This window comes from Erithacus rubecula (genome assembly GCF_903797595.1).
Source record: "Erithacus rubecula genome assembly, chromosome: 14".
Taxonomy (NCBI): domain Eukaryota; kingdom Metazoa; phylum Chordata; class Aves; order Passeriformes; family Muscicapidae; genus Erithacus; species Erithacus rubecula.
Genome location: NC_136666.1, coordinates 8866815 through 8887543, shown reverse-complemented (window position 1 = coordinate 8887543; position 20729 = coordinate 8866815). Strand labels below are relative to the sequence as shown.

The 20729-nt window shown below is 45.2% G+C and overlaps 1 protein-coding gene across 2 annotated transcripts in view; it reads left to right on the top strand.

Annotated features, from left to right (window-relative positions):
- The window catches only part of NTRK3 (neurotrophic receptor tyrosine kinase 3), a 203061-nt gene that overhangs the window by 146610 nt on the left and 35722 nt on the right, over window positions 1-20729 (top strand). For both annotated transcript variants that reach the window (XM_079317834.1, XM_079317835.1), the window contains exon 13: window positions 17132-17262. In XM_079317834.1, coding sequence (XP_079173960.1) covers window positions 17132-17262 — 131 coding nt within the window. The remainder of the gene's footprint in view (window positions 1-17131; window positions 17263-20729) is intronic.

The following is a 20729-nucleotide window of genomic DNA, read 5'->3' as shown; positions in this document are numbered from 1 at the left end:
AAAAGAGTGGGAAGGGAGGAAGAGGGACTGGTTGTTTGGTTTATTTTTTTGCTTTGCTGTTGTTGTTTGTTTGATTCTGTAATCTAAGATAAGGGTTGGAAGTTGAGCTTTCACTTTTTAAGATCATGTTTTTCTTTCCTATGTCAGTTGTATTACAGTAAAAATTCATGTTCTGATTGTCCTGATTAAATGGCAAAATGTTGTACTACAGCAGCAGGAAATTCTCATGTTGCTTTTCTATTTCCCTTTTAATTACTGTCACCAATTCACTGGAAAGAGTAATCTTATTGCTCAGGGCTGGAGACACCTTCCCTTTCCATTGCTATATGTCCCCAGGGCTTGTAAAATGCACTTTTGGCAGTAAGGTGAAATAAAGAGTGCTTCATTTATTTGCTGCCCTTCATTTGTGCCAGCACCAGAGCTTATGAGGCCACAGTCTAGCCTGGGTATCTGGTATTTTCCAAGCTAAAAATAAACCCACTTTTAACTCTATTCACTCAAAAGTTATTTTTCACCCAGAATCTTTCAGGGCATTGCTCTGCCAAACAGCAGTGACAGAACTAGGGTGACCAGTGGTGAGTTAGGCTGACAGGCAGCCCACAAAGTCAGGTAAGTGGCTGAATCTGAGCATCAGGACTTTTGTTTGCAGCAAGCAACACCATGACATGCAAATGTCTGCTGCAAAAACTGGGAGAGAAATGATTTGGAAACATGTGCTCTTTCTAAAGCTTTTATTTTTTAATAGGGAAAACCTTTCAGGCCCCTTTTTAATTCATAATAAAGAGCAGGTTGAAAAGAAGGAGAGGGCAAATGAAGACAGTGAGGCTTGCTAACTTCCTTTAAAGTTGGAAGGTCACCTTTAAAAATGGATGAATGCAGCATTTGGAAGAAGCTCCAAGGCAGCAGGCCTGGGGTTGAGCACTAGAATAGGAGGCAGAACAAAGATGAAAAGAAGAATCCAGTTGAGATCTAGGAATAGCTGCAGAGCTGCAATCCCCGTGGTGGACTTGGGAGGAGGCGGTGTTTCAGGGAGCCTCTCTGCCTGCTCACAGAAACTGCAGTTGTGCGTGGTGATGTGCTGGGAAAGTTAAATTTGGAGCTGGATAGCCAGCTGGACTGCACAGGGGCACATGGCCGGGTGCTAGCACTGTGGGAGTAAGCTGGGATCTGGGATAAAATTAAAGCACTGCCTCCATTTGCATTCAGGGATGCTGGGTAACTCCACAGTTGTCTTGCCTGGTTTGGTTGTGTCCCTGCTAACTTTTCCCCTTTCCTGGGACTCTTCAGGAAGTGGGAAAAGGGTGATCACAGCATGAATTCTGGTGATGACTTGCTGGTTCCCAGTGCCAGCCTTTCCACCTTTCCTTGGCACAACCTGGGATCTGCCAGGTGGGAATAGGACACAAAGGGAGGAGTAGGGACTGCACTGAGTGAGCCTGGTGTTGGTCTCAGCTGTGTCTGCCCTGGGCAGAAGTTCCCTATGTCAAGGCAACAGTTCTTAGGATTCACTCAAGACCTGAACACATTTCATCTTTAAGCAATTGCCTGTCTTTTCCTCTGAGCCAAGATGCAGGGGCATCACACACGTGCTATCTATTGCTTATTAAGTGGTTTAACAAGCCCAGCTAATTACAATGTACTCAAGGATTTTGTAGCTTATGAAGGCAGTCCCTGTTTGTTTGTGTCAGTGCTTAAATACATGAATACACCTATTAAACCTCGGGAGGTGTGTGTGCTCACACAGCTTTACGTACAGGGAGGCATGGCGATGGTTTTCATGTCAGCTGGGGCTCCTCTGGCTCTTACAGCTCTGAAGGGATGCTTGTGGTTTTGCACTCAGCCTTGTCACTGGAGGGACATCCATCCCTTACATTAAAACATGGTTCTGCCTGCCCAGAAATATGTTGTTTTACAAGCCTCAGGCAGACATGGGCACTCTGTTGTTACATTTTCCTTCTCTCAGACAGGCCTTGGAGAGTTTCTCTGTCTCTCTCCTTCTCAGTGCTGATGATACAGGCAATTTGTGCCTGAAAGTGTTGTCTTCCCTGCCTCAATTAGTCCCGAGGGGTCAGCAGTGGGGGAGCTGCTGCCTGTGACACATGCATTTGTTTGCAAAGGGCCCAGCACATTCATTAAGCCACAGGATAATGAGCAATAATCAGTGCACAAGGCGCCTGGCGTGAGCCAGTGCAGGGATGGGCTGGAGCAGGCAGCGAGGGTCAGAGGGAAAAGCCTCCTCAGTACACTCACAGCTCAGTGAAAATAAAGAAATCGTGGGGGGAGGAGAAGGAGAAATGACAGATTAAAGGAAATTGAGCAACTGTAATAAATACACTTGAAATTGAAGTGATTGTATTCCCTGTGGAGCTGAAGTGCTGAGGAGGGTCTGCAGAAAGGGCAGCCACACAAAACCAGTGGCCTTTCAGAGAGCTGGCTTACAGGGAATGTGAAATGAGTGGAAGAAAGCTGGCTGGGCTTTAATGCAGGTCTTTCAGTCACAGTTGGGAAGGCTGCCCTAAACATTCACTCTAGGAAAAATAAAGATAATAAAAGGCAGGATGATGGGACTGATATAGACCAGACTGGCTAAGCAAGAGACTGGGACTGTAATGGGGCACTGCTGAAGTATCCCAATGAAAGGAGAGGGGAGGAAGAAGAATGCAGGAGAAAACAAAGGAATGGAAAGCAGCAGCCATACAGATGCTGAGGGTGCATTTCAGACAGGAAAGTCCTTTTGCACATAAGCACCTCAGAGACAACAAAACTGGCTTCACATCAAGGAGGGGTTTGGAGTTTTGAGGAGGACAGTTAGCTGGTACAGAGGATATGGAGGAGAAAGTGTTTATCTTGAGAGTGATATATGGAGAACTTACACTGATGACAGAACAAAAGCCAGCCTGAATCAGTGATAAGAGAAGAGAAGGACTATTAAATATTTTTCATCTGCCAAAATTGTATCCAACTTTATGGAGGATGAAGAGTTCATATCAGAGACCAGCTGTTCAAGGGCACAGGACCAGGTGAGCATCCTCTGCAGATGGAGAGCACACCCTGAGGGCATGCACACAACTTGCCAAGCTCTTTGCTGACATTTTAATTTGCCTGTTTAAAATTGGGCAGATGGACGAGAGTTCGAAAGTGGTGGACACCATGGGGGCAAGAGACAGACCAGTGACTCTGGTATTTGGTCTTGGAAATTCTTGGGAATTTAAAGGATGTTGTGGGAGAGCACCTGGAAAGTGACACTCTGTGAAGGCCAAAGTAACATGGCTTGAAGGAGTGGGAGGTTACACTCAACTAATCTGTTGGCATTTCCTGAGCTCACTGCCACCATATCTGTGGGAAATTCAGTGGATATAGTACAGTGAGATGTTCCACAAATATGTGACAAGGACCAGCATCTGAAATTAATGACTAGGGGTAGAAACATTGACAAATGCATTGACAAAACAAAGAGCCCGTGTAGAAATCTGCTCTAAGAGCAAGAGGCAGAAAAGAGTTGTTGCTAAAAGTGTTTCCAATTGGAAATAGGTAGAAAGTGGTGTGTCCTGGAAGTCACTGTTAATCACCTGTGTTTTTCTTGATGTCTGCTAATGATCTGGAAGAAAATGCTGAAGGCAGGAGCCAGACTCCTTCCTAGCACCACGGACTGAGGAATTTTTCACCAGCCCTGACTATGCTCCAGGTCCCAAACACACCCAGAGCCTCTCCAGATTTGGAGTGTGTTTGAGAGAGGAATCCCTGGAGTGAGAAGAAAAGCAGAGAGAGAGACACTGCAATTTATGCCACAAAGAAACAGCACTATCCATTAAGAAAGGATAAATGAAGAAAACTGGGCAGTGTAAGAATTTTTTGTTCGTTGAACTCCTTCCAGAAATGAAGATGTGATTTTTAACAGCTTGGTAATTTTTTTTTTTTTTTTTTTTTTTCTCCCTACAATTCCAGTTCTAGTTTGGAGACCTCAAATGACTTGATGTGAGCTCTGTTTGCAGGAGAATTGCAGCCTGGCTGTGTAAATGCAAGAAGTCTGAGTGAAGTTTTGAACTCTGGGTGCTCATATGCACTCAGATATTGATCTGGGTAGGTTTTCCCACAACCTGCTTAAAAAAATCTCTTCCCTGGGAAAAGGTTAAGAGACTGGCTTTAAACTCTGATTGATAAAGAAAAGACTTCAAGGTGACCTTTTCAATACAAGCTGAATTTGGGGTCACTTTCCAAGCTCAGATTGCAATAAGGAGACAGCATTTGTAGGGAGATTGATGGATTGGATTAGTGGCCTCTCATTTTGCCATGTTACCATCTCAATATCTGATGCTGGCCCTTCAATTAAGGTAGTTCAGGAAAGCAACATATATAGTCTTGTTCAAGATATTTTTGGGTGAAATGAGATGTGTCCTAGGCTAGTGAGGAGAAACAGCTAAAGGTATTGAAGATTTTCTACCATTATACCCCACTCTGCTCTGCAGCATCACCCACATATATTCATCTACAAATTGCTGTTTCCAGCTTTGGGAGGTTCTTTTTATGCCTCTGCATCCTCAGATAATTGAAAAAACAGTATTACTCTTTCCCACCTTCCCAAGTAATCTTGCTGATTTGGATCCTTTCCTCTAGCAGTATGTTCTTGCTGTAAAACTTCACAATACACATTTAAATGTAAGCTGTTAAGCCATATATGATATATATATAAAGTACATATATATAATATCTTGGTTTTGTAGATGAAGGTTGCCTTCCCCATGTGCCTTGAATACCAACTTAACAATCATCCAGTCTTCAAACAGAGTTCAGTTAAAGCTGAACATGCACCTTTTCACCATCTGTAATTAATCATGTCTTCTGAGGCTACCAGAACTGCAGAATGTTTTCTTGAGTCTCACCAGGGCTTTTAAGAAGAATTAATTGGGTATATTTCCTCTGGTGCAGGCACTGATGTTTGGCCACAGGAGAAAACTGTACAACTGTTTTTTTTTTTCCCCTCTTGCACTCACTGAAATTTGTGCTGGATTTTGTGAAAATTCACCCCAACCATCTGGCTCATAATGGTGTGAGACATTGCTGAAGGATGACAAACAGAAAAATGGACAAATATATATTTTGTTTTATCACCCTGTGTTCTCCCCATGCTGGGAGTGTCAGAGACAATAACCCAGGATGGATTCTTCTTTATAACCACAATAAGGGTAGGAGTGAAGCAGTGCCATCAGGGAAGGATGCTCTAACAAGAACATGGGGTTCCTTAAACAGTGCTGACCTCCTGGTGATGAGGGATTTTCAAAGCCTAACCCAAGGTTCACCTCTCACTGCTAAAGGGGTTTGTTTCTGCCAAGCAGAGGAAGGTGGTGCTGGCTGGACAGTGCCTCTGCACAGCCAGTGCCTGGGAAACAAGCTGGATCCACCATGGAACAGCTTTGGAGTCAATGCATGGCTGAGTTGCTGCCTTCAGGGATCCTCTTCTGCAGGATGGGCCCAGGGTGCTGGTGGGCTCCTTTCTCTCACCTAGAGCTGCTCTGCTGTTACCCTCCTCTTTTTTTGTTACAGCAAGGGGAACCTTGCAGGAAAAGTGGATTTCTCTTGGTGTGCAGCCTCACAGGAGCACCAGCACAAAATTCATTCCTACTTGTGACTCAGGCACAGGCCAAAAGAGCACAATCATGCACAGACCTGGAGGGTTAGATGAGGACCAGCTGCTCTCCCCATCAGATTAGTAATTCCTTTGTATGATCCTCCTCCTCTTTACCCCTCTCTGCATAATTTGCTGCCTTTTAACAATAGCCTAAATCACCCAAACCACAGTAATTTTAGAGCCCAGCAGGCAGAGCTGTCTCACATTATTCCTCCTTCAGGGGTTTCCTCCTGCAGAAAGAATTGGTGAGATGGAAAAAGGGATATGCAGGCAGAACAAGCAGGGAGAAAGCCAAGGAAACCTCAGGCAGAAACAGAGCAAAGTCCATTTGGGGTGTTAGGAAAACGTGAATCTGAGGGAACACCTCATCAAGCCACAGACATAAGAACACCTCCTGTGTTGGTCCTGCAAGAGAGGGAGTTGGAAAGGAAGGAGAGAGATGGAAATTGGGCAAACTAGAGAGATTTTCTAACAAAATCATAACTTGAGCCTGAGATCTGTCTTTCAGCACCTCATAGTTTTGCTCCATACAGCCTCACTTCTGGAATTTTCTTGTTCCATGGGTTTGGCTGCATTAGCCACTTGTTTAACAACCACCAGGCAAAGTTGTTGGTGGGAAAATGACTGGGCATGGGCCAAGAAATGATATTACTACCTGGAGTTTACAGACACTAAAAAAAAAAAAAAAAAAAAAAAAGATGATGCTGCATTTCTTTCAAAATTGTTCTTTTCCTTTTTTTCATTTGTGATGATGGTGAGGATGGCAACAATCAGAAGCACTTCCAATCTGCTTGGAGCTTTAGCTGGAAAATGCAGAACACAAGGCCCTTTCACCAAATTTTCTGCTTTGAGATGGTCCAGGAATTCTGTCACAACAGATTTTTCTGAAAGTCTTTATTCACTTCCACATCTGGAGGACTCTGACTTTGTCTAAAAATACTTCTTCATTTTGCACCCAACTTTGGGCTCAGTTCTTGTTCTGGATTTTGCAATGGAGATCACAGTTTTAGTCTGAACCACTTCCAAACCATACCTCTTTCTTTAGTGCCACTCTTCTAATAGTCACATATTTTCCAGAACATACTCAATATTTCTGGATTTTTTTACCAATTATGGTGTGGACTAAATCCTTCAAACTGTGAATCAGGGCAGCAACTGAATAACACTGAAAGAGTAGTATCAAAACCCCTTAAATACTCAAAATTACAAGGAAAAGCTTGATGCTGTGACCCTGTTCTGCAATATCTGCATGGGTATGCAAGCATGCTGCAGCATGGCACAAATGTTGATGGCTGGAATGGGAATGACACCAGCAAGATCTGGATGCTGAGACCAAAAAGGACAATGATTGAGCATGGGATTTCTGTCAGAGACACATCCTGCTCTGGGGGTCAGTACTGGCTGGGCTGAGCTCTGCTGGGACCTTTTGCAGGGAGGAGAGAAGGTGCCTGGCACACTTTTGTGTCTGCTTGGTGTGAGGGGGAATGCAGTCTAAGCAAGGCTGTTGCAAAGGTGAGGGAGATTTTCAGTGCTGCTCCCAAATTAAGGAGCGTGAGGAAGAGCCAGTCAGGGATGAGGGCTGGGAGAAAGGCTCATGTGGCACCACCTCAGCCAGCTCTGCGTGGCATCTGCCTGCTGGGACACTGTGGGGCTGCCAGAGGACAGCAAAGGCCAAGGGCTGAGCTCACTGTGAGCAAACTCCTTCCTTCAAAGGGCCCAGGAACTCATTTCAGGTCCTGCAGCAGCTCAGCCATGGAGGGGCTGCTGCCTGTACCAGGCCCTGGAGCCTGCTGCCATGTGTGCAGTGCTTTGGGAAATGTGAGGCTCTGGAGCCTGCTGCCATGTGTGCAGTGCTTTGGGAAATGTGAGGCTCTGGAGCCTGCTGCCATGTGTGCAGTGCTTTGGGAAATGTGAGGCTCTGGAGCCTGCTGCCATGTGTGCAGTGTTTTAGGAAATGTGAGGCTCTGGAGCCTGCTGCCATGAGTGCAGTGCTTTGGGAAATGTGAGGCTCTGGAGCCTGCTGCCATGTGTGCAGTGTTTTAGGAAATGTGAGGCTCTGGAGCCTGCTGCCATGTGTGCAGTGTTTTAGGAAATGTGAGGCTCTGGAGCCTGCTGCCATGTGTGCAGTGTTTTAGGAAATGTGAGGCTCTGGAGCCTGCTGCCATGTGTGCAGTGTTTTAGGAAATGTGAGGCTCTGGAGCCTGCTGCCATGTGTGCAGTGTTTTAGGAAATGTGAGGCTCTGGAGCCTGCTGCCATGTGTGCAGTGCAGCTCTGGCTGTGGAACCGTGAGGCTCAGTGCTGCTGAAAGCAGCTCTGGTTCTGCCCGTTCTGCCCAGCCCTGCTGTAGCAGGCAGGGCCAGCAGTCAGCTCTCAGGCTGGGACAGTCCATAGCCCTGAGCCCCTGTGACTCAGGGGTGGGAAGTAAGCCTCTGTGCTCCTGCTGGGAGACATTCTCCAAGCTGCCAGGCTGCTGCTGAGACCCAGTCACTTCCCGCTTTCTTGTGATTATCCATCACGGCAATAGGATGCTGTTGAGTGTCTGATTACTGTGTTGTTAAAGCCTTAAGCCTGAAATCTGACTGTCATGTGGTCCCTCGAGGGGCAGCCAGTCCCCTCCAACCCTCCACCAGTAATCCTTCCTTTCTCCTGGAAAAATAGTAAAACAGAAAGACAAGTGGTATCTGTCTGCAGCAGCTCTTTCCAATCAAGTGAAAACTAGCTGGAAAATCAAATCAGCTGGTAAGTTGCTGCAAAACACAACTCTATCTCCTTAAAATCTCCTCTTTTGAGGGGATGAACTGAACAGCAATAGCTGCTGATGTAAAACAAACCATTATGCCTCCTATCTCCTCTCCAAGCCCCCCTCTCTGCAGACACATGAGTCTGAAGGAGGCAGATGCTCTCTGAAGACTATTTTCCTCTGTTAAATAAATTCACTTTCAAATAATGTGTAATTAAATGTGTGGTATTGAATTAATGTTTTATTCTGAGTGCTTTGGCAGCAGGGGACCTAGGGGCCTGGCTGGTGGAAAGAAAACATGCTCACCAGAAAGACTCCCTTCTCCTCTCTCTTTCCCTTTTCCTCCTACCCTGCCAAGAATCCCAGTCCCTGTTTCTGAGAGTGCTGGAGTGTGTCAGTGGGTTGCTGAGGACAATGCCTTGTGTAAGATTCCTTTTGTGAGACGTTGTCCTGGGGCTCCTGGGCATTTCACCCAGTGCAAGGACCTCTGCAACCCACTCCTTTCCCCCTCTACCCATGTCTTGATATTCTTAGTCTTCATCCTCAGAAGATGCCAGCTGTCTGCTAACCCTTGTGTACAAAAGGCAGAGCCTAAGTGTGCCCTCAGGATGAGAAGCTGGTGCTGGATGTGTGAGACAGAAGCTACTGAAGCTGGAAAGGCAGTTTATTCTTCCAGCCAGAAATTGAGAAGGTGCAGATGATGTTGGGAATCATTATATGTTTTTAAAGTCTTTTGCCTGGAATGTTAGTAAGGTTTTTGTCCCATCAGCAGTGCTTTGTGTTCCCCTGGGAGCCAGCTGAGGAGGAGATGGTGCATGCAGAGCCACTGGCAAGCACAGGTTGAACCCAGGCTTTGTACAGGTGACAGTAGCAAGGGGGACTGAAGTGACTGTCTTGACCTGAGAGAATCTTGACATGTGTCTTGAGCACAAGCAGATTAAGCAGAGGCAGAGACTGGGTTGGGCACAGTTGGGAATCCATTTACTGCCTGCTGCCTAACCCCACCCCTGGCAGCCACAGGGAGCCTTGGGAGCACTGGGTTTCTTTTGGCAACGTCTTCAAGGTCTCCATGATAAAGGACATTTTAACCTTTGACGACAGCTCAGGTGAAGAGATTTACCTTGTTGGATCAAGGGAAGGTCCTGTTGATATGAACCCTTGCTTGAGTAATTTCAGAAAGTCATAAATCTGCAGGAAGAGAAGGAGGTGGATTCTGACTCAAAGGCAAGAACCCACTGCTGTGCAAGGCATGGATGTGCTGAAGGGCTCTTTCATTTGCTGCTGTGGTCATTGTCAGCCTGGGGGTGATGCTCAGGATCTTTCCTCTTGCTTCATCTGCTTTTGTTTAGGTCTCCCTAGAATAAAAGTTGATTCTGCAGGACTATGCAATGTTGTGCTTCCTGGCTGAGACTGCTCAGCACCCAGTAGCTATGGGACACTTTGTATTTCTCTCTTCATAAAATAATTGCTAAGAGGTTTGTACTCAGATTTATGGGACTGAAATGGGTGAGAAGGGCTTGAAGTTGTGCTTTGTTTTGTAGGAACGTCAGGTGGTTTAAAGTGAGAGAGAAGTTTTTACTTAAAAAGTGGTTGTGGAATAGTGCAAGTGCAATAGTGCCAAGTGCATTTTAATTATTACCATTTTTCATGTTTTTTTTTTTTCTCGATAAAGTAATGAGAATTTGTTTTGGTTTGTGTTTAAACTTTGCAGGTATGCCACACCAGATAATGTCACTTGCTTCCAGGTGGTTGTCAGGGTGTTTTGGTGAGGGAGCCTGGCGGGCTCTGGAGCTGCTTCTGATGAGTTGTTGGTTTAAGGGGTGCTTGTGCTTTGCCTTTCTGTCAGTTCTTTTGCACACACACACACACACACACACACACAAAAACTCCCTTTTCATTTCCCTTCAGCTCCAAGAGACTGTACATGTGCACTGCTGTTGTCAGTGTTCTCTGTGTGGCTGCTTTTGGAGCTGGTGCTGCAGCTCAGAGGGTCCTAATCCAGCCACTGGATTAGCTGCAAATCACACTCCTCTGTGGAGGGTGTTCTGCAGCATCTCTCCCTCAAATCAGGGCTGGCTGGAGGCAGCTGGAAGCTGAAAGTGCTTTGGGTCAGGGCTTCCTCTCCCTCTGCTATTCCAGCAGCAAAAGCCAGAGGAGCTGGTGATGTCCTGATTGCCAGAGGTATGCTTGGAAATGGTGCATGTCAGGTATTTCCAAAGCATCAGAGATCTGGCATGCAGAGGTTGCTCCTCTCCTGTTTCCTGAGCCCGATTGCACTGAACTTTAGCTCCTGGTCTAGATTGGTATAACTGGATAATTCTTTTAGCCAAGATTGTCCAGCTAAATGCGTCAAGGCCTGTTATTTTTTACCAAGGTCCATTTAGCAGCATGTAGTGCATTAGCTCTGGGTCTGCTGGGTCAGCTGAGCAATAAAGCCTCCTTCCCACCTGGGATCTGCACTCATGCCTTGTGCTGCTCCCAAGGAATGAAGCGGATGGGAAGAAAATGAAAAGAACTGCAGAAACATAAAATAGCTTTCTCTTAAGGTCTTTGTGAAGGAGGACGGTCGTTAGCTGAGCTGAAGGCTGTGGTTGCTCCACCAAGATCACAAAGATTCAGATACGCTTTACATAAATCTCTATGATTTGTGTCAGAACTGCTTGGTGCTTATAATCACCACTTCTTTGAGTCCAAGTCCTTGAAGGATGCCTTGCAGAGGAACTTGGCGAAGAACCAAGCACTGGTTCTGCCTGGGCACTGTGCCGAGCTGTCGGAACCTGTACCTGGGCCCTTTCCCAAAGGTGGCTCATGTCAGAGCTGGGAGAGAAGCCACCAGAAGTGAAGGGCTACCTACTTGGAGTCCAGACAGAGATAAGAAACAGCCTGTTTATGTCTCCATTTTTTAAAATGATGTGGGACTGATTCTCCCTTTGTTTATGTGTACTTCACAGCAGTCCATGATTGAAATCAATATCCTCCATTGACTTTGATGGATTTGCACTGGGTCAGGAGGGAGACTCGGTCTCTGTGCAGCCTGCCTATGTGTTATCTCTCTCTCTATGAGACAAATCTGTGAGAGGATGCCTTGCCAGCCCTCCAGTGGCAGGGCTTTTTGATCTGGTCCTGCCCGATGCACACCCTGCTCTGATCAGGTACATTGTGTAACTCATGGAGCCCTTCGGTTCCCATCCAGGCTGAGATTGACTGCCTGACCTGAAGGGCTCTCTGCTTGGTACTTACATGTCGTGGTGACAAGATTTCCAGTGTAAATTATGAGCTTTGTTTATTTGATTTTAATTGTGGCAGAGCAGTGGAATCTGTGCAGCATTTATTCACAGGAGTTATTCCAGCATTGTCAAGGAAGAAATGAATGAATCACATTGACTAAGTGAGAACTTTGCTACCTTTTTGTGGACAACTTATGTAGAAAGAGAAGAGACAATTCTTTGGCACAAATTAGTTGTTACAGCAAATGACTCAGCCACTGATGAAAAATGTCATTTTTGTTATCATTTATAAAGTGCTGTTGATGAAAATAAAGCTTTAGAAGATTATGAAAATAAAGACCATATCTACAAAGAGTCCAGGATCAGACCCAAATCACGATACCCTAGAAACAGATCTAAAATAAGTCAGTTTTAAAACAGGGCTTGAACAGCAAGAGGGGCAAAAAATCGAGATGAAGAAAAAGAGAGAAGAAATGACATGATGTGGAAAACAAAGGGAGGAAGATGGAGAGGTGCAGGAAAGGACCTGCTTACCTTTAGGGAAAACAGGGTCATATGTGAGATGGGAAGAAAAATCTATAGAAAATTGATATTAGTCTTTTCTAGGCTAGAAGAAGAATCTTCCAATAAACAGGGCAGCAAAAGTAAAAGGGGAAATTTCTATAATTTTGCTCTATTCCATCAGCAAGCTACAGGTTGTTTGTGAATTAATAGTCCAGTGTCAGGGAAACCCACTAGAAATAGAAGAAGACAGACTGCTTTCTGTTTGGGAGTTTGAAAGAAGATGTGAAAAATTAATTGAAGTTAATTAACTTAACAATTGAAGTTGACCTGGTGTAAATGATGCAGCGTTAGTAGTTTTGCAGTTTGCTCTAACTTAAGCAATGGCACTGCTCATGGTTTACTCTGTTTAGAAATTGATTTGTCCATTTTCCTCTCACTGTAGTCATCTGTGTCCAAACACATTCATGTGCATCCAGGTTTCAAGAGTATTAGCAAACCATGGTTTTAAAGACTCTGGTTGTGAGAGGAATTTGAAATGCAAAATTTGCAGTGTCACTGAACCCATCTCTTCTTCATCTGATGCCCAGGACTGATTTAGAAATGAGACAGTAATTGGAAAATTAGATTCATGAAATGTACTCATACAACTTCCCAATATCCGCTCATGTGATTGAAAAGTGGTGGCTATTCAAAACAGGGTGTTTTCATTGCACACAGTCTATTACCAGCTCCATATGCTCTGCCTGGAATTTGGAGGTTAAGTCGGGGTCTTTTTGCCTTGACTTTGCCATGAGATAGAGAGACTCTGCAATATGAGAGTAAAAGATGGGAGAAGAATCATTGAATCAGTGATGCAAGAGGAAAAGTTCTGATTTTTCCAGGCTCTATCAAAAGGGCAGATGTGACCCATTGGGACATGGTAGATTGATGTATGAGAAAAGCAAAATTAATCTTGTTCTCTCTTCTTCTTCCCCAGTATCCCATGGCTGTGTTAGGTACACAAGTTTAGCAAACTAGAAGGTGTTTGTTTCGAGGAGAGGAATACAACTAAGGACACGTGGGAGAAAGTGATGGGGAGGAAGAAGTTTCTGCTTTTAGACATACACTTTTTTGACTAAATTCAAACACAGATCAAGTCATCTGTCCTGCAAAAGGTTCAGAGGTGGTTAGGTAACGATCCTTTTGCAGATCCAAAGCTGCTACCCTTCTGTCTTGGCTCTTCCAGAGAAAAGGAAACTTTCTGCTTTGGAGGCTTTGTGTAAAAGTAGGTCCCAGACCTACTGTTGTCAGTGCTGTAACTTACCCCCATGCTGCCATCACTGAGCTAAAGTCATGGGCCATTTCCAACCAGCTGCAGGTCAGGTGCTTTCTGATGTGGTTAATGGGCTCCTCAGAGCAACAGTGAGGGCAAAAGTTGGAAACACTTCCTCTGTGTGTTCAATCTTGATGGACAAGAAGGAAGGTGGGGAATCTGCCCAACTTTTCTTCTGTGTCATGAAGAAACATCATGATCCCAAGGCAAGGACTGGAAGATGTTTCATTGTAAGGTGGAATTACTTCAGTGTCAGACACTCACATCCTTCCTGTAGGTACAGCATGGCTTTGAATGAGTTCGCATCATGCTGTCAATTCTACTTATTTCCCTGTCAGGTCTTGCTGTGGCTTCTGCACAGGATCTTCTTATGAATTGTCTTGTTGTCTTGTTTTTATAAGTTAATGGTACATGGGGAGGAAAAAAAATAAAAAGAATGGTGCTTAGGGAGAGGCAGTTTGCATACACCTTGTCTACAGGGCTGACTGCAACGCAGCCGAGACAGATTAGCACAGCACTGCCTGCCTAAAACAAATAAACACCAGCTGTTTGTCAGAGGGGGCTCAGCTTCCTCCAGGAGGAGGTAAACAGATTTATGCAGATGAACCTCTGAGGTGCCCTTGCAGCACAGCATCTTTCATGGCTATTTGGCCTTCCTCATGAGTTACAGCAGGACAGGTGAGCCCAGAGGTGCAAGGTGAGCACAGCACCGCCAGCCACACCGTGCCACGGGGGTTTGTCACTGCTTTATGCTTAAAGCCTGTATTTTATAGCGGGTTAGAATTAATCATAGTGCTAATCTCACCACGAAGGAAAGAATTTGATCTAAATTCACTATTTTAGGCCTCTAGCATGTGGAAAAGCAATTTGTTATAACTCACTTCTTATTCCATTTGTGCCTAAAATACTATGAAGAAAATTTATAGCTATTTGAGGTTGAGAGAAATTGTGATCAGCAAATGTACTTTTCTGATTTGACATTAAGATTGTCCAGTTGCTGTCAAACTACTTAACTTCATGACTCTTTTATTTTTATAACCACCCAAGTTAACTTTAAATCCAGCAGTGTTACACAAGTCCACTACTGCAAAAGGATTGCTTCTCCCTCAATTCAATTCTGTCTGCCACAATACCGCATTTAATTCTTCTATTTAATATAAATTTTCCCTGAAACTTCTCAGGTGACTCTTAAAAACTAGCTGTAAAATCTGGTCTCAAAGACAGATGGGATATTATTTTAATAATGTAGAGACATAATTACATAGTCTGGATGCCAGCTCTCAGAAATGCCTAATAATTTATTAAGATGTTGTTGGGAGGAAAAATTTGGAGCTGAAAGTTTTGGGCAAGACTCTGGAGAGTTTAGAAAGAGAGGTTTGTCTCAGTTCTCATGGTGTAACTCATCAGAAGTGCAAAAAAAATTTAAATAGTATTGCTGGTTTTTCAGAGACTGTTTCATTTTTAAATTCATCTCACACCAAATGGGACAATCTGATTGCAATTGCTACATTTCTGAGTTTTTAAAAATATCCTTGGGCTCCTCTTACTACAAGATCATTCCTCACAGCTTTCTTGATTGCTGCTGTTTGGGAAACCAAGAATGCAAATACGTGGTTTGTCAATACAGTAAGACCAAGGTAATGTAGTGATGAGTGCTGTAGAAATGCTTGCCAAGACTAAAAAGGTAAACCCCTTTTTTTCTACTCTATTAAGTAAATTGGTGCCATTTGAGCTTTTCTTATATTAGGGGTTTCCTCACCAAAGTGTATCACTTTGCATTTCAACACGTTTTATCTCAGATTTCTCAAGGTACTCCTTGAACACTCAGCTAAACCAGGTGGAGAAGGCAATGTCCCCATGTGATTTATTCTCCCTGGCTGGTGCTGCAGGTTTAAAACCAAAGTCATTTTGGATGTGCCTACCAACCTGTGCCTTAATGTCACTAATATTATTAATATTGGTAAGAAACAGTTTTCAGCCTATTGAACAATTAAGAAAGGTCAATGGGAATTCCCAGAGAGGTGTCTTTCATTACAAGGCCCATTGCTTGTGCAATCTTGCAGCATCCATCTTCCCAAGCAAGCCAAGGGCCCAGAGATGGCAGCTCCATAAACCTGCCTCTGAGCTCCTAATTAAAAAGCTTAATTGCATGAAAGCCATTAGGATGCTTGTCTTCCATTGGCTTTTTGATGCATTAAGTGGTGCCTATGTTGTTGTTGGGCACGTGGCCCCTCAGGTTGATACAGGTGCTGGTGGCAGATTGTGATGTGACCCTGCAGCCACTCTGAAACCCAGAGTTAGCCACTTCCACCTCCTTCCTCTGCAGTGCTCCAAGGGAGATGCACCTAATCTAAGGGACACATACCTTTACAGCTCCTGTGGCGCAAGCAAGAGATGGAAAAGGCTCAAAAGTGGTTCAATTTATGAGCAAATACATTCAAGGTTATGAACATCCCATGGCAGTGGAAAGAGTAATGTCTCTGCTTGAGGAGACCTCTCATACATCTACTTTTGCTGGAGAAGAGTGCTCAGCTCTCCACTGGCCTGCCAGGACCATCAGGCTGAAGCTGGGAGTGGTTTGTGCTGCCACAGATGTCAAGGGTGATGAAAACTCCACTGAAGGACAGTTCACAGAGATGAAACGCTGTGGTGGGCTGTGCATCTCTAACTGCTTCCACAGTTCATTCCAAGCATTAAAAAACCCCTTTTTTTTAATTGCTGAGGAGTTCTAGGGGTGCTGTGATGCCAGAAAGGTGCTTAGAGGCTTGCTGAGCCTTAGTGTTGTCTTCAGAAGAGGGCAAGTCCTTCCAGCAACATGTGACATTTAATCACAACACAGAGTCAGTGGATATCCCATAGTCACTTACCTGCCCCTGTAGGTGCCTGGTATCTGGGTGGATTTAATCTTTAGGAATGACCTGTTAGCTCAGAAAACCAATTTTCATTGGCTTCTGCACCTCTGGTAAATGAAAACCTACTGCTCTCGTGATTCTTCCTGAACCCTTGGTTGCTATTCTCTGTCAGTCCTTGCTGTCCTAAATGTCAGTGGAAAGGATCATTGAAACAAATGGGTTCAGTTCATCTGTTGTGCCAGTAATGGCAGCCTGGGATGACCTTCTTTCTGAGGGAGCAGTCGTGTAGGGGAAGGCTGCAGGATCAGGGGCAGCACTCAGCATTTCCAGCCAGCTCCTGCTAATGCCCTGAGAAGCATGGGGGTCACTCCTCCTCCTCCCAGGAATGCTTGGGCTTGCCAAGCTTCAGCCTCAAAAATCTGTCATGTTTGAGCTAATCCCAGTTGAAGTGCAGAACTCAACAGGACCTTCTAATCTCACCTGGCCTTTCACTGGAAGGATGTGACCTTTGCTGCACCTCACAGGAGATGGATTATTTCCAGGATCATTCGAAAGAGATTCATGTCTTTGTAGCAGAATTTGCCCCAAAGGTTCCTCTCCCTGAGGACAAGCTTGCCACGAGCTTGTCATGAGAACTGATAAACCTCAAGTACTTTCCTCACAGATGTTTTGCATGAGACTAACTCCATCACAGAGATGGCTGCGTTCTGTGGGAGGGTAGAAAGATCCCTGCAGATAATTTTTTGCAAAGCAATTTCAGTTCCCTTGCAGCTTGCAAGAAAATTGAATTAGTTGTTTTCCATTCACTGAATTAACCCTGATTCATTCTTCCCTCAACCCTCTCCCTCTTCCTCCCCTCCCTTCAACAGATGTCCAGCATATTAAGAGGAGAGACATCGTTCTGAAGAGGGAGCTGGGAGAAGGTGCCTTTGGGAAGGTGTTCTTGGCCGAGTGTTACAACCTCAGCCCCACCAACGACAAAATGCTGGTGGCAGTGAAGGTAAATCCCAAGGGCAAGTGGCAGGGGCTGGCCAGTGAAGCGAGACTGCGTGAGCCTGTGTGGGAAAGGGAAGCAGGGGAGGGCTGGGGGCCAGGGCTGGAGATTTATCTGATGCCGGAGGTTGTGGTAAATCCACTTAGTCACACCAAGTTTCAGTGTTTTGCTCAAGGTTGTCTGTTCTCAGCAGTGCCAAAGCCTCCCTTCCTGCTGACACCAGGACACAGACAGGGAGGAGAGGCTGCTCTGGAAGCCCTGAGCAGCAGAGGGGATCCTCCTCCCTCCAGCAGGCACTGCAGCCCTGCTCCTTCTGGATTCAGTCTTTTTGTGTAACATGCAGGAGCTGAAACATAAAAAGGCCTCAGCAAAAATGAGCAATGAAAGCTAAGCGTGATGAGCCAATTTTCTGGGATCAATTTGCTGCAAGATGGGCAAAGCAACTCGGCTCAGCTCCACTCTGCTCCTGCTTGCCTAGCCACAGGTTGCTCCTGTTTGGGGTATTTTGAGCCAGCATGAGTTCAGCTTGGCTTGTGCTGTGCTGCTTGCATCTTTGTGATATTCCTCGTGGGAGCTGTGCCCTGTCAGTGTGGCTCTGGGCAGAGGAGAACACTCAGTGCAGAGCTGTGCTCTCCTCTCAAGTGGCACCAGTTGGCAGAGACACAGTTTAATCCCTTGGATTTAACCAATGCTTCCCAGCTCCTTGGAACAAGGTCTGCATTTGAACTGATGCTCTACAGGGAAAAAGGTTCCAGCACTCTCTCTCCAGAGTGCTGGAGGCATCCAGTTACTTGTGACTTGTTCTAAACATTGGCAGCTCAAGCCTTTTTTTTTAGCTCAGATGTCCCCTTTTGCTCCAGCAGTGAAGTGCAAGATTGCACCTTTCACCTCTGAGACTGGTTAAAGCCAAGGACATGAAGACACCCACATGATTAATTGTTTGATTATAGGGTTGGTACCTGCCTGTCAGTGTCAGCCATCCCTCAGCAAGCCTGGCTCTCGAGTCTCTTCAGAGTTTCATTTGCATGTAGGCAGAAACAGCATCTGAGCTTGTTTCTGTTAATTGCTACTATGAGCTTACATCTCCAGAGTGCCTTTCATCCTGCAAGATCACACAGCTCCAGCTCTGGAGCAGGGCCCTGGAATCTGGCTTCTCGCCAGCTCTGGGAGTGGCAGGAAAAAAAATCCCTCTAATTTGGGCCACGTTATAAATCTGAGGGGGAAAAAAAGAGAAAAAAAAAAAAAAAGAAAAGAAAGAAAAGGACAGGAATAAAGGCTTTGCATACTAAGTTGAGATTTGGCTGCAATTCCTGAAGATCTCATGCCCCCAAGTGAGGTTGAGAACCACCTCCCCAGTCACTGCAGCCAGGACCCCCTAGTGAAGGGCAGCTGAGTCCACAGCCCAGAGCCTGCCTCTGCCCTGCTCTCAGGAACTCTCTCCCAGCCCAAAGGAAGGGGCTATGTTATTCTTTCACTTAAATGGACTCAGATTTTTAGCAGATCTAAAGGTTTCAGCCCTGCAGATAAACTGAGTTTTGATGTGAAGCCATGGACAAGCTTCCTGTTTTATTCAGCTTGCTTCTAAAAGCATCCCAAGAAATGCACAAACACTATATCCAGCAGAGTGTTAAGGTGACAAAGTCAAGTACTGGAAATGCTGGAGGGGCTGTGTTCAGGGCATGTCCTCTGAACACCTTGTTTTTCATTTCTCTGTGGCTGCTCCATTGTGGGGATCACACTCATGCTGGAACCTCTCTAGATGTGAGTTCCATTTTCACAGCCTCCCAGCAAGTTTCTGGGGTTGTATCATCCCCTTTTGAAGAGGGCAGATGCAGAAGCAGGAAAACTGAGCTGAAGAGATCTGCTTTATGTGAAGGATGGAGTTACTGACCTCTCTCTCCAGCTCCATGGACAGCAGGCACCTGACTCAGAGTGAGCCCTGCTGCAGCAATAAACACATGGTGCTTGTGGAAACCTGGCCCTGATGCTGCATAAAAAGGGATTTTCCAGGTGATACTGGAAAATCTTCATACTTCATGATGACAGCTGCAACCTGCTCAGGGACTTGCCAAAAGTTATGGAGGAATTGTGGCACAATAAAATGTGGATGGAGGCATCAAAAAAATCCATCCCAAATCTTCCTGGGAGAGGCATTCACTGATTTTACTGAGACATCCCTTCTCTTTCTTTGGTCCTGGTCTTCTTTCCCTGTTCAATCCCTTCCAGCTCCCTCATTTCTAAATGCTTAGCTGTGCAACCTTAGTAATGGGGAGGGGGTAAATAACTTTTTTTTTGTTGTATGATATCAATGAACTTACAATCTTAACACCTTATAAAAATTATTGTGTGTGAAGGAGATGAAACCTAAACTCACTGCAGCTTGAAATATTATGTGCAACCACAGGAAAAAGGGGGAGAAAAGAGTGATGGGGGAAGGGACTATTTTCCTGCAGAAAAATAGGGTGGCATCAACATTATGGAGGTATTAAATGACTAAAAATAATTGGGTGCCTGAGATAAGGATGGATGCTTTGCCATCTGCACCATGTAACTAATATTCATCTAAATATCTCTAGTCAAGCTATCCCAAAGGGCAAAGAATTAAAACAGATTTATGCCATGTGAATAGCTGTTTGGGGGCAGACTCAGATGAGTGTCCTAAGGCTTGGGGAAAAGCCTCACAGCAGGTCTGCTCCAAAGGAAAAAGCACCTTCTCTGGAGGAGTCTCTAGAGCCAGCAGCACCATGGGCCAGCCCAGGTGCACTAACAGAGTTCTGGGCCCCATCCTCCATGCACAGCTTTCTGATATTTAGCATCCCTTTTTGCACATAAAGTGCAGCCTGCAGCTGCTAAAGCCTCCTTTGCTGTCTGCATGGGCAGACTCAAGGCACAGGGAAAGGGGGCAGATGTGTTTGTGTGTAGATAAGGGGAGAGCTGCCCAGTGTTCCCCACCACTAAAGGGGAACAGGTGTACATCACACCGACACAGGATAAGTGGAACAAGTTTCCTTGAGTCCTTTTCAGGACTTAAGTCCTTTTCATCTCCTGTTGAGCTGCACAGCCAAAGTCAGAATTGGTCCTAAACAGTCCTGGCATGTGGAGGATGCAGAGAATATGATGCAAAACCAGCAACTCAAAACCAGCCTCTTCTTTTTCTTAAATGTTTGAAAAGACTGTGCTGATTCTTAGGCCATTTCATCTTGTCAAATGATCTAGACTTAAATTTTTTCATTAAATTCTTCCCTTGATATCCTGAGATGACAACAAGCTGCTTTCAAACTAACTCTTCAATACAACTGCACAATAATGCACAGACAAGCCAGAACCCAACCCTGGAGAACCCTCCTGCATCTTCAGCTACAGCCACAGAAACATCTTCATGGCAACTCTGCAATGTTGGGCTGATGCACACCACCTGAAGCCTGCAAGCTGCCTTGCAATGGAAAGTGTGATCCTCAAATTGTGGGAGATGA